Below are 13832 nucleotides of genomic sequence, written 5' to 3'. Positions count from 1 at the left end.
AGCTATGTTATGAGCAAAGATGAATAAACAAATATACAGATACTTGTCCCTGTAGAAGTCGTCGTCTTTGCTGACATACTGACATGCTTCAGTTTTACTCTAAAATCAAAAACAAAACGTCCAGACTGTCATTCATGTAAATAAAATGTGCATTAGACTTTACCACCAAGTTTCTTGGATTGCAACATAATATACAAAATGCAAATAAAACAATTTGTTTTAACAAATGATTTCTGCTTTGGTCTGGAGTTTATCAGCTCTCAAAAGGTAAGTAAATTTGGGCTTAGTTTGTGGTTGGATGAAGACCTCCAGGGAAATGATCCTGGTTACTGTTTATTTAGTAGGTAGCTATTTCTTCCTATTGAATCAGTATAAATGAAACAGCTCTAGCTTGGTATTTTAGAGAATGCTGGGCTATTGAAGGTGTCTTCTTTGGGATATCATGCTAAAGCCAAGGTCTTACTCACTTGTGGTCATTAGGATCCCTTGACACTTTTCTCAGGAGTGTAAGTGGTTTATTTCCATGTTATGCTATCCTGCCTCCCTCAATTCTCACCTACAGTTTGTTAGATTTGATGTTCTTCCTCACTTCCTGCCCTAAAGTGAATGCTGTTAAATAGCTGCACTCTCTTCCCCAGAAACGGATATATTTCCAGGTGAATAGAGTGATTCCTTTGTGTAGATCTGTGTGGATATATAGTAGTTTGTAAAGTACTTGGGTATCATCTGGATGAACAGAACTGGATAAATGCAAGATATATTGGAAATTTATTTTTATAAAATTATTTATACTAAAAAAGTCATATTTTGAATGTCTAATTAAATACTGAACATGGAAATTACTAGAGAAAAGGAAACCATAGACCATATGTTGCATTTTCTATTTGTTTCACTTTTCAATTTTTAGCATAATTTGAAAGATTGCATTTATCATACTGTAAAAAAAAACCACATAACTAAAGAACTTTGTATATTTTATTTCAGTATGCAGTGACCTGGAATTCAGGGAGGTTGCAAACAGACTGAGAGACTGGTTCAAGGCACTTCATGAAAGTGGAATCCAAACCAAGAAGACTAGAATTGTACAAAGGCCTGAAAGAAGTAGTAAGAGATTTCTTCTTTTGATATTTGATATTCTCTTTGCTACTTTTCCACACTTTTGTTTTTCCATTAATGAGACTTTGATTATTCTAGTGAATCTTAAAACTAAGCTTTATACAGCAAACCTGTATAGAAACAGTAATCTATAACTTTGAAAAGTTAATTTTCTTACTGAGATTCTTCTCAGGATGTAGAACTATGCTTTTGTATCAACATCAAACGTTCACCTCAAGTTTCTAAAAAGGACTATTGTTTTGCAAAACAGTGGCTGATGAGAGAGTTATATGAAACCTATCACTCACAAAGCAATTATTTAGCCCAAGGTTTGATTGCTATTAGTAATATGGCAGAAATGCTTTGCTAGATCATGAGAATTAGTTGCTCTATAAGGAGGGAAAAAGGGAGGAAGTAACTGCTCTGCTGAGGGAGCCATTTAGCAACTTACCCTATTGTTGGAAAGCTCTGCTGTGTACAAGCTTTTAATTATATGTAGCCCATCGCCTCTAGTTGGTGTCACAGTGGATGCTGACACAGAACAACATATGAAAGAGAAGCATGTAAAATAAAACAGTTTTCAAGGATACACTTCAAAAGAGGAAGAGTCAGGAGTGCTAATGAAGTGGAAATTGTAGGGGAGGCATTTTGGTTTTAGCTACCTTAAATATTTAAATAGAATTCTTGTTTTAGAAAACATCAACAAATCAACTTACATAATTATCTAAGGGCTTTGTTTAAAATGGCAATTACAGCATGCAGCAGAGCTCTTGAGAGTGGTGTCACACTGCAGTACGGAGTTAAAATAGACTTTAAGCATTAAACCTGTACCCTACATTAACATGAAGAGCAAACTCTCTATGAATTTCTCCTGTATATATGTTGAATGGAACTTGGCCACTCTTGAATGTTTACTTTGGTCCCTTCACTGTTAGCATTTTTAAACTGTTGAGTTTGTTTCTGCCTTTGTTTGTTCAGCCTGGTGGTGAAGGGAGGAGCTGAGCTAAGCAGGGTGACTTGTATAACCCCTTTTTCCGTCCCAGCTTACTTGGAAACAGGTACCTTTTGCCAGGGCTCCTCATGTCATTAAGGATAATGTTGATCTTGGGGGTCCCAGCTGAGATGGGAAAATAGGTGGGAATCCTCTAGTCACCCCTCTGCAGTAGTCCTCTTACTTGTATGAATATATGTCTACATGTACACCTGTGGCTATACCTTGATTGCCTACAGAACAAAAAATACAAATAATGGATCTTATACAGACAATCAACACTCAAAATAGAACCAACACAATTTTACCTAAGCTATCCTAACAACATACAATGGAAAATGCAACTGATGAGTAAGGTGAAACTGTTATAATTGTATCAGGGCAGTAGGCGACTCTGCAATAGTTCAGCTAATGGCTGCAGCTTTCAGCAACAACATAAACCTAACCAGTGATCTTAGTTTTATACATGGATCCACCCCAACCCTGAGTGTGCATTCTCCCTTAAGTTTATACTCCTGGACCCTCTCTTCCATTGGTGCACTGGGTGAGATGGAGTCCAGGACAGCTATCTGTACATCTAACAAAGGCACTCCAGATGAAACACAAGAGTCCACATGAGACAGTTTTGTATTGCAACCAGCATAGAATGCACAGTATTAGCTGATAGTAACAATTGTTATCTGTTGGAGAATAGTAGCCCCTGATTCTCACCATACAATAAGTTCCCCCCTCTTTTCTTCTTAGACATAATGTAGCCACACCAAGACTTAGCAGTCTCTCTTCAACCCAGAGAGCATAGCCCAGGGGTTAGTCACTCATTTCCTCAATTGTCTGTAAGCCAACTTCACACCAGCTGCGCAACGACAGTTTCTGGCTTCCACTCTGTGCCTCAGTGGGGAGAAGGAGGCCGTGAGCTGTGGCCCAGCGCTAGCAAGTTGTCAACAGTAGTGCAATCTTAACCCTGGTCACGTGTCTTCAACCCTAGCAACTCAACACAGGGCTCCGTCACAGCTTTTCCTTACCCAAACCCCCAAAAGGAGCAGTAGCTCTCAGTTTCAGCTCCTTTCCCTGATATGGAATCCATGACCTCTGACCCAGGAAGCTGAGTCCAGCCTCAGAGGGTGCACACCACTATACCATGGAATTTGTAGTCCTTCAAATCCAGCAGACAGTACACAGACATCTGTGTAATGAGAATGCCTCTAATAGGGATGAAAGGCTCCTCAAGTTAGGGCCTATACTTGGTATAAAAAGTCACTTTGTAGGAGAAATTGAGAGCTGCTAACAGGAGAGTTTTGGCAGGAGTTTAGAGGTGGAGTATGAGAGGCTTTCCTTTCAGCTTCAGCTCTACATGCAATTTCAAGATGGCCAGAGGTTGAATCGTGGTGGTGAACTGAAATGGATGTGCCATATTTTCTTTCCTCCCTGAAGTGACTTCCTGTCCATGAAGGACAAGTTGATGGATGTGCTGAAGGAGAAGATTCTTGGATTGGAGAGACAGGTAGAAACACTGCTGAGAATCAGAGAAGCTGAGTAGTTTCTAGATAGCTAGATTCAGGAAACATCAGTACTCCATGTTCAAGGAAGAAAGGAGCTGGCCACCAAGGAGTTGGAAAGAGAGGAAGTCAGAGAGGCATAGTGCCACTCTGAACAGCTGGAGATAAACAACCATAGGCAGGCTAGGGCCTCCAGAGAAGAAAGGACCAGGAGGAATTCCACACAACTACAAGTTTCCAGTTGATACCAGGTCCTCAATGTGTAAACTGTGGGAGATACTTCTCAAGATCCAGCTGGCCCAAGGGAATGGAGACATATATGGGACACAATGTGGATGGCAGCTTGGCCTAATCAGTAAGAAAATCAGTTTTGTTCACAAAGAGTTCTCCAACCGTTCAAGGAAGACAGATGCTCCTTGTTGGAGATTCAATACTCAAATGTATCAAAATAACATTCTGCAAAGGAAAGATGGACAAAGTATGCTGCCTTCCCAGAGCCAAGACACAAGACAGCATTCTAAGATTGGATAGGCTTTTAAAGTCAACATAAAAGGATCCATTGGTAATGGGTCATATCAGCACTAAGAACAGTGTGTCACAGGATATCTTGCAGATAGTAGACGGCCTATCTAAATAATTTTCTCTGTGATCCTTCCTGTCCCAAAAGCGATGGTAGACAGAAGGTAGAAGATTCTGGAAGCGAACCACTGGCTAGGTAAGTGGTGTGGGGTTTGGGCTTTGTGGAACGTTGGTCCACCTTGTATGAAGAGGGGGCTATGTAGTTTGGATGGCCTCCACTTCAATAGAAGGAATTCCTGGGGACAGGCTGGCTAGAGTAGTCAGGAGGGCATAAACCTTGTATCAAAAAGGGAGGGTAAAAAGTGGGAAAATATGAGCACTTAACACAAAACTAAGATATTGAGAACAAAATTAACGAGGAACTAATGAGCGTGAAGAGAAGAAATTCTATTCACTAGTGCTAGGAGTCTAAGTAACAAACAAGAGGAAGTGGAATTGCTCATTTATGAGCATAAATTCACTCTAGTTGGTATTGCTGAAACCTGGTATACATGGCAAAAGGGGAGGGGAGAATGACAAGCTATGTCAAAAATGGCATTACCTGTTTTGAAGTCACTGATAACTCAGAAGAAAATGATCTTGAATGCTTATGGATGTATGCCTGACAGATAAACACAAGATGGGGTATTAGTCGGTCTGCCACAGAACACCAAATAACACTAGAGAATAGGATGACCAGTTCCTTACTCACCTATCTATAATGTGTAGGGGGGAAAAAATTGATCAATTTGAGTGACATATGCTGGAGATCTCAAGCTACCAGTACTAAAACATCCTTGGAATTTCTAAATATTACAGATTAAAGCTTTCTAACTTTAAGAGTGTTTCATCCAAGATAGGAGAATTGTATATTATACTTCATCTTGATAGATAAGGAGGAACTGATCACAGATTTAGATACAAGTGGTTGTGTCTTGAACACATTTATAATGTACAAACCAAACAAAGTCCAGACCAGTGTTGTATATACCTGGTCCCTTAAAAGGGGAAAGCTGAAAACAATTATGAGCCAAATCAGCTGGGAGAAAGAATTTAATCAGAAAAATCTGAATGATGATTGGGAATTGTTTAAGAATACTTTATCCAAAGTCTATAAAGCCACAATCCCACTACTGAGGAAGGAGGCTGTTCTGGTTAAAAAAAAAAAAAAAGACTTGGTTTAGAGAAGTGAAGGCGGTTATAAAAAAAATTATAAATTAAACAACAAATAGAAGAAAGGGGAAGATGATAGTAATAAATATAAATAATAAGCTAGGAAACAAAAAAAAATTGATAAGGGAAGCACAAGAGAAATCTATGTCCAGTAAAGTTAAGGAGAATAAGAAGGAGGTTTCTTTAGTATATTAAAAACAAAAAACATTCTAACAATGTAATTGGTCCATGATTAGATAGAAATGGTAGAATTACCAATAATAATGTAGAAAGGCAGAAGTATTCAATAAATATTTCTGTTCTGTATTTGGGGGAGAAACACATGAGGTATCATGCGCATCCAATGAAGTGAGCTGTAGCTCACGAAAGCTTATGCTCAAATAAATTTGTTAGTCTCTAAGGTGCCACAAGTACTCCTTTTCATATCATATGACAACACTCTTTCTATTCCACTAGTATCTCTGGAAGATATTAAACAGCAGCTACCAAAATTGACCTTTTTATATCAGCAGGTCTGGACAACTGGCATCAACTTCAAGAGTTTTGAAAGCTGGCTGAAGAGCTCACTGGACCATAAATGTTGATTTTCAATAAGTCTTGGAACACTGGGGAAGTTCCAGAAGACTGGAAGAAAGCTAATGTGCCAATATGTAAAAAGGGCAAATGGGATGACCTGGGTAATTATAGGTCTGTCAGTCTGACATTGATCCTGAGCAAGATAATGGTGTGACTGATACGGGACTCCATTAATAAAGAATTAAAGACAATATAATTAATGCCAATCAACATGGGTTTATGGAAAATAGATACTGTCAAATAAACTTGATATCTTTTTTGACAATATTATAGGTGTGATTGATAAAGGTAATAGGGCTGATGACAGACTTCCGTAAGGCATTTGATTTCATATTGCATTTTGATTAAAAAACTAGAAACATTAAGATATAACATTAACATGGAACACTTGAAATGGATTAAAACTGGCTGATAGACTTCAAAATGTGATTGTTAATGGAGAATCATCACTGAAATTGGTATGTTACTAGTGTGGTCTTGCAAGGATCATAGAATCATAGAATATCAGGGTTGGAAGGGACCTCAGGAGGTCATCTAGTCCAACCCCCTGCTCAAAGCAGGACCAATCCCCAATTTTTGCCCCAGATCCCAAATGGCCCCCTCAAGGATTGAACTCACAACCCTGGGTTTAGCAGGCAAATGTTCAAACCACTGAGCTATCCCTCCCCCCAATCAGTTCTTGGCCCCACACTATTTAACATTTTTATTAATGACCTGGAAGAAACTATAAAATAATCACCGATACATTTTGTAGATGACACAAAAATTGGGGGAGTGGTACATAATGAGGTGGACAGGTCACTGATAGCAATCTGAATCACTTGATAAGCTGGGCACAAGGAAAAAGTATGCATTTTAATATTGTAACCCTTCTGCCAGGCCAAGTTGATAGCAGCAAGGGCGGGGTTCAGTACATAGGGGGTCCCTCTCATCAAAGCAAATGCAAAACTGGCTCGAACCCCACCCAGTGACCTGGGAAAATCTTACACACACCCCTGGGCGCCTCAAAGAGGCAATACTTCCCCTCTCGCAAGCACAGAGTCTCGGTGTAGCAGAGAATCTTTAACAACATGAGGTAAATGACATCAGCATTAAATTGGGAAAACACCACAACTAGGGTTCATCAACCAAACCATGAGCAAAGACCCACCCCAGCAAATTGGGCCATGTCCTTTCCCTCGGGTTCTTGAGTTCAGCAACCCAAAAATCACCCAAAGTCCAAAAAGTCCAACAACCCAAAAGTCCAGCCCCGGAGTTCAAAAGTTCATCTGCAGAGTGTTACTCCCCAGTCTGGGTGAAAATGTGGGGAGGGCAAAAAGAGGTAAGGGGCACCTTACATGATCTGAAGCTGACTGCCCTGCAGCTCCATAGGGCTTCACTCCGATTCACTCCACGAGCCGCTCCGCTCTGCTCCACCAGCCATCCCACGAACTGCTCCACTCTGCTCCGCATCCCACAAGCAGCTCCCGCTGTCCCGTGAACTGCTCCGCCAGCCAGTTCACAAGCCACTCCAGCCGTCCTGCGAACTGCTCTGTTCCACTCTCCAATAGATCTTCAGGCTCCCCACTACTTAACACAGTGCTCAGTGATTCAGCTCTTAGTAATTTTAGCTCTTTAGCGATTTCAGCTTGTAGTAGTGGGAGCCTCAGTGCTGGTGCATCATAAGGCCAAAGTGAATTCAGCTCAGCACCTGTAGCTAGACTCCTAATAGACCCAAAATTAGCTCTGATATTCCACAGTGGAGAGAGACAGAGGTGCAATTGATGCTTCAGGCCCTCACAAAGGGACCCTCACCACCAGGTACTAATACCTATTTCCAGCCTCTCTTTATTCACAGAGTTTTGGAACCCATGCCTAGCCAGTGCTACTTAGTTGATGGCGAGTCCCTCCATCATAACAAAAGGCCAAGTACAGTTCCACTGTCTTTGATTCCCATAATCAGGATAATAACCATTTATTCTTCCTGCCCCAATAACAGAGACACTGGGGATCCCACAGCAGCCAAAGTGACCATTTGGGCAGCTATGGGCTCATTCTAGGCGGGATGGGTGTGCCTATGCAAATGAGATCAGCCCCTGAAGTTCTTTTCCACAACTTGCCACACCTCACCATCAGATATCATCCTGACTTTGCTTACAATATGGTGAAATGTGGATGTATAGATGTACATATGTAGGTAATACTTACATGATTGGACACTCTATCCTAGGAACTGGTGACTCTGAAAAAGATTTGGGGGTTGTGGTGGATAATTAGTTCAACTTGAGCTCCCAATGTGACGCTGTGGCCAAAATAACTAAAAGCGATCCTTGGATGCATAAACCAGGGGATCTCGAGTAGGAGTAGAGAGGTTATTTTATCTATATATTTGGCACTTGTGCAGTTATGGCTGGAATACTGTGTGCAGTTCTGGTGTTCGCATTTCAAGAAGGATGTTATTAAATTGGAGAGGGTTAAGAGAAGAGCCATGAGAATGATTAAAGGATTAGAAAACATTTCTTATACTGGTAGACTCAGAAAGATCAATCTATGTAGCTAAACAAAGAGAAGGTTAGGAGATATCTTGATTACAGTATATAAGCACTTGCATGGGGAAAAATATGTAATAGTGGGTTCTTCAATCTAGTAGAGAAAGGTATAACATGATCCAATGACTGGATGTTGAAGCTAGACAAAGTCAGACTGGAAATAAGGCGTAAATTGTTAACAGTGAGAGTAATTACGCATTGGAAAACTCACCAACAATGGTGGTGGATTTTGCATCATTGCCCATCTTTAAATCAAGATTATATGTTTTTTTTCTAAAAGATATGCTCTAGAAATTGTTTTGGGACATTCTATGGCCTGTTTGGAGAAGGTCAGACTAGATGATCACACTGGTCCCTTCTGGCCTCGCAATCTATTAATACTGTTCTTCCATTCCACACACTTTTCTCTACCAAAAAATCCCATTTATTTTCATTTAATTGGAAATGCTATTTCTCTGTGTGATTTCTCATGCTAAAATAATACAAATAGTATAAAAACAAAATGAATTAAAGATGAATCTGTCTTATCAAGGAAGCATTCTTCCCACGATCTGAGAGAAAATTGCTTCTGAGGCAGGGTATGGAGAGAATTGTTACAAAATGGAAAAGCTCTATTTCTCTATTTCTTTTTATTGTGCTTAAAGAAGTTTTATTACAGTTATCTCTCTCTCTCTCTCTCTCTCTCTCACACACACACACACACACACACACACACACACACACACTCTCTCTCTCTCTCTCTCTCTCTCTCTCTCTCTCTCTCTCTCTCTCTCTCTCTCTGACTTGGCAAGGACCAGGACCCAGTGTATCGCTTCATTGGTATAATCAGATATTTGATTGAATGATGCTTAATCATCAGACAGATGATGAAGTGTATTTGATTAAGTATATTTTAATTTCTTGTTGGAGAGGCCAACATTTTTCTATCTTTCTTGTTTTAATTAGTGTGGTAACCAGACTGCACGATGATAATGGTGACCAGTTAAACTGAAAATAATTTTAAAAAATATATGTAGTGATTTTCATCGTGCAGTCTGGTTACCACACTAATTAAAACAAGAAAACTAGAAAAATGTTGGCCTCTCCAACAAGAAATTAAAATATACTTAATCAAATACACTTCATCATCTGTCTGATGATTAAGCATCATTCAATCAAATATCTGATTATACCAATGAAGCGATACACTGGGTCCTGGTCCTTGCCAAATACTGGTCTTGTAGGCCGTTGCAGGGAGCTGGTTGAATAGGTGAGGGTCTAAGATGGAGAAGCCTGTGCAAGCCCGATAATGGTTCTGGAGAGTAAAACTCCAGGAACTAGTAAGGACTGAACCAGTATAAGCAGGAGTGCAACTCCAAGATGTGACAAAAGAAACCACTAGATGTTAAATGAAGTAGTAGGGAAAAGGCAGCCTCTCAAGAGGCTGTAGCTATGTCAGCGGTAGAAGCTCTCTCGGTGACTTAGTGCTGCCTACACTAGGGCTTGGATCGGTACTTATGTAGCGTATTATTCACGCACCTGAGCAACATAAGTTATACTGAAGTAACTTGTAGTGTCGACAAGGGGTTAGAAACATGTTCAACTACTTAAATTGTTGTAGTACTTGTGAATCTGAATTGGTTTTAAAAGTAAGAATATCCTGTTTGTTCAGTCCAATATAGATGAGGTCTAAGCTTTCTCATTTACTAGATTTAATTTAAACAAGTCACTGCAAAGAGAATGATTGGACAGACTCTTTCTGTAGGAATAAGAGAGTCATTAAATATTCAGTCACTTGTAATTTCTCTCCACAAATAAGTTTATGATGCAACAAATGTGTTTTTTATTCCTTAACTAATTACCTAATATAGTGTACCATCTCTGAAAACAGATTACAGAAACTCATACACTGTTACACATGTTGCTCTCCTTTATTTTACTTGCTAGGCAGGAAATGTTTGCAGTGGGTCTGCTTGTTTGGGGACTGAATTACTTTCTTATGTATTTTTAACATTGAAATATGGTTATTTTTTCTTTTTGATTACACTGTGCAGTGAATGAGGCTGACCGGTTGGTTCTGCTTTAAATTGTGGCTTTGGGATAACTGAAATATTTCAGATGTGACTTTATTAAGACAACTACATATTTTTTTCTGATATGCTCCTTTAAAAGTTTCAGAGTAACAGCCGTGTTAGTCTGTATTCGCAAAAAGAAAAGGAGGACTTGTGGCACCTTAGAGACTAACCAATTTATTTGAGCATAAGCTTTCGTGAGCTACAGCTCACTTCATCGGATGCATACTGTGGAAAGTGTAGAAGATCTTTTTATACACACAAAGCATGAAAAAATACCTCCCCCCACCCCACTCTCCTGCTGGTAATAGCTTATCTAAAGTGATCACTCTCCTTACAATATGTATGATAATCAAGTTGGGCCATTTCCAGCACAAATCCAGGTTTTCTTCTCCCCTCCCCCCCCCCGCCCCACACACACAAACCCACTCTCCTGTTCATGCTTTGTGTGTATAAAAAGATCTTCTACACTTTCCACAGTAGGCATCCGATGAAGTGAGCTGTAGCTCACGAAAGCTTATGCTCAAATAAATTGGTTAGTCTCTACGGTGCCACAAGTACTCCTTTAAAAGTTGTTCATTTTGGGGCAAAGGAAGTCATTAGAACTCCTGAAGTGATTGGCAACGTTTCTATAATTTTCAGGATAAATATATACTCTTAACGTCTTATTGGGTTATTTGGTGCTACCTATGTGTTACTCTCTTTGTGCACAAAGACGTGAAGAATGAGATCCATTGAGCATAATAAATCCCTATTAAGAAATTCTTTAGCTATGTCAGCTGCTCTGCTTCCTCAAAGGTTAAATTCCTGAATGAAAGATGAAACAGTCCTGACTAAGTCTTTCTAGCAGATGGTCAACGGATTGTGTTAAGTGGACCCAACCTTTTGATCCCCCATGTTTCCAAGCCAGCGGGGTCTTCTGGAGTCAGTCTCTAGCTCTGGACCTTTACAGCACACCCTGGGCTGCAGACTCCCGTGACAAACCCTTCCTTGAGGAGAAGGAGAAGTGGGACTCTGAAATCTAACTGCCTTAGGCCCCAAGACCAGTGCTGAGAGTTCCTATGCCTTCCCAATCTCTTATGTGTGCTTCCTCAGAGTTCTACCATCCAGGAACCATGTGACAGTTAAAGCAAGGAATACAGGCTTGGCAAAGGAACATCTTAATCTCTCTCTCTCTCTCACACACACTCACACACTCTTTACTGTTAGACAGCACAGGCGATACAGACCTATGCAAAATGATAAACATATAATCTCCACTATCACAGTCCTCACCACTCCAGAGAGTTCTTGAAGTAATCAGTGTCCCTGAGGGAAGACAAAGCTCCTTCTGCCCCACCCTGACCCATACACACACACACCACTGCTCCATCTATGTCTTCTGTTTCTGGCAGTGGATTTGCTTTCTTTAGAGCATATCACTTTTAAGAGCAGTCTGTGGCTCCTTTATCTCTTCTGCTGGGGACTTTCCATTCTCCATTCCCCTTGTTGGCTTTTGGGCAAAGTTGTCATAAAAGTCAGTGACTCTGCCAGTCCCACCAGGGTGGAACTATTTGAGGTTGATAGCCCTGTTTCAGCTTCACAGACATAGTTTGTTTTCGCTACAAAATGGAAGTTCTAAACTGCAGTGAAGGTTTCAATCATAAATTCTATTCATAAAACAAAAACTAATTCATAAGCTGACATAGACATAGCCTCTAAACTGTCAGTAATTAATTAGCTTACTATGCTGCTATCAAGCTAAAAAAGTGGGAGAAGCCCAGATCATTGCTTTTTAATCTATGGTTATGAAATTTTGTTTAGCTGTTGCTTATATTTAAAATGTGATGCTCCTTAGTGGTGTAAACAGAATGCTTTCTAATACTTAAGGGATTTAATTTACAAACTTTGTCTTCCCCAGAATCCAGTTGGTGCCCAGAAAAAAAGGAGGGAATGTCTTAACAGTTCTTTTTATTCAGGTTGTAGTTAGAAGGCCCATTCTGCTAAGCACTGTATACACACACAGTCCCTGCCCTGAGAAGTTTACAGTCTTAATAGACAACATAGATGGAAATAGGGAAATATTATTACCCCCATTTTACAGATGGGGAACAGAGGAAAAATAAGATTAAATCAGATTTTACTGGTTTATTAAAATAGTTTTAATAGACTCTGCTTATTCTTTTATGTATTTATTAATTTTGATGGGGAGCAATGGAAGGAAATTAATGTCCAGCAAGAAATGTAATTCCCAAAATACTTCAGTTAACTGACTGACTGTCTCTGAAGAAGTCCTACTGCAGACTTTTGTGTTAGACATTGAACGATCACAGGCTGAAGAAGACATGGTGCATCTCCTAATGGCCCTGAAAGACATTAACTACTTGCATGCTGATCTGGTAATTGTTTTGAAGAAATTAGAGAAGATACTAGATGTGAAAAAAATCACTTGTCCACTTGGACAGAACTAATGTAGTTAAGTATTTCACTGGGATTTCAGAAGCTGACATACTGACCTTGACGGAAGATAAAGAAATTGTCAATTTTATCTAACTTTTTTAAATTGTCATTTCAAGAGTCTACTTTGACACTCTTAAGTACTGTGAAAATCCCAGAGAACCCTCTGTGGGAAGAGATACAATTGAGATTGTGCAGACCCAAATTAAAGCATTATTTTTACTCCCATCCTTTTTATTATATAAGTGTCATACAGAGCCACACTGAGCAAACAGAGATTTGGAAAATGATTCTTGCCTAACCTGGCTTCATTTTTGAACTTCTGAGATTGGATGATTGCTTTCTATAAGAGAGAAATATTATTTGGAGGTATCACCTTAAGAAAAAAAACCTACACTGCTGAGCTTACTGTATGAGAAAATGCCAAGCACCCTGAACTGTAAAAGAAATTGTTGGCAAGCTGTAGAATTCAATACATCATGCAATATCCAGCCTGGTGGCAAGTTTCCTGGAAGGAAGAAAGATTCTTTTTTAATGACCTTGTGCATGTGCCAACTTGGTGAAGGGCCAACTGGCCACAGCAGGAGCTAAAAGAAAGAACATGCTTCTGGGCAGGAGTTGGAAAGAAAACCCTCTTTGCTCAAAATTAAAAACCAGAGCAATGAGCATCAGTATTGTTGGCTCAAGTCTGGCTGGATTGAGTCTCTTTTAGAGGGGAAAACTGTCTGAGTTACATCTAGGTCTTCCTTTTTCCTTAAAAAAAGAACAGGAGGACTTGTGGCACCTTAGAGACGAACAAATTTATTAGAGCATAAGCTTTTGTGGGCTACAGCCCACTTCATCAGATGCATAGAATGGAACATGTAGTTAGATATAGATATAGATACAGATAAGTTGGAAGTTACCATACAAACTGTGAGAGGCTAAT

The 13832-nt window shown here is 39.7% G+C and overlaps 1 protein-coding gene across 4 annotated transcripts in view; it reads left to right on the top strand.

Annotated features, from left to right (window-relative positions):
* The window catches only part of SPOCK3 (SPARC (osteonectin), cwcv and kazal like domains proteoglycan 3), a 390950-nt gene that overhangs the window by 352933 nt on the left and 24185 nt on the right, over nt 1-13832 (top strand). For all 4 annotated transcript variants that reach the window (XM_074951110.1, XM_074951111.1, XM_074951109.1 and 1 more), the window contains one exon: nt 985-1104. In XM_074951110.1, the coding sequence (XP_074807211.1) occupies nt 985-1104 (120 nt within the window). The remainder of the gene's footprint in view (nt 1-984; nt 1105-13832) is intronic.

This window comes from Natator depressus, chromosome 4 (assembly GCF_965152275.1).
Source record: "Natator depressus isolate rNatDep1 chromosome 4, rNatDep2.hap1, whole genome shotgun sequence".
Lineage (NCBI taxonomy): Eukaryota > Metazoa > Chordata > Testudines > Cheloniidae > Natator > Natator depressus.
This window is presented reverse-complemented; position numbering and strand designations above follow the sequence as displayed.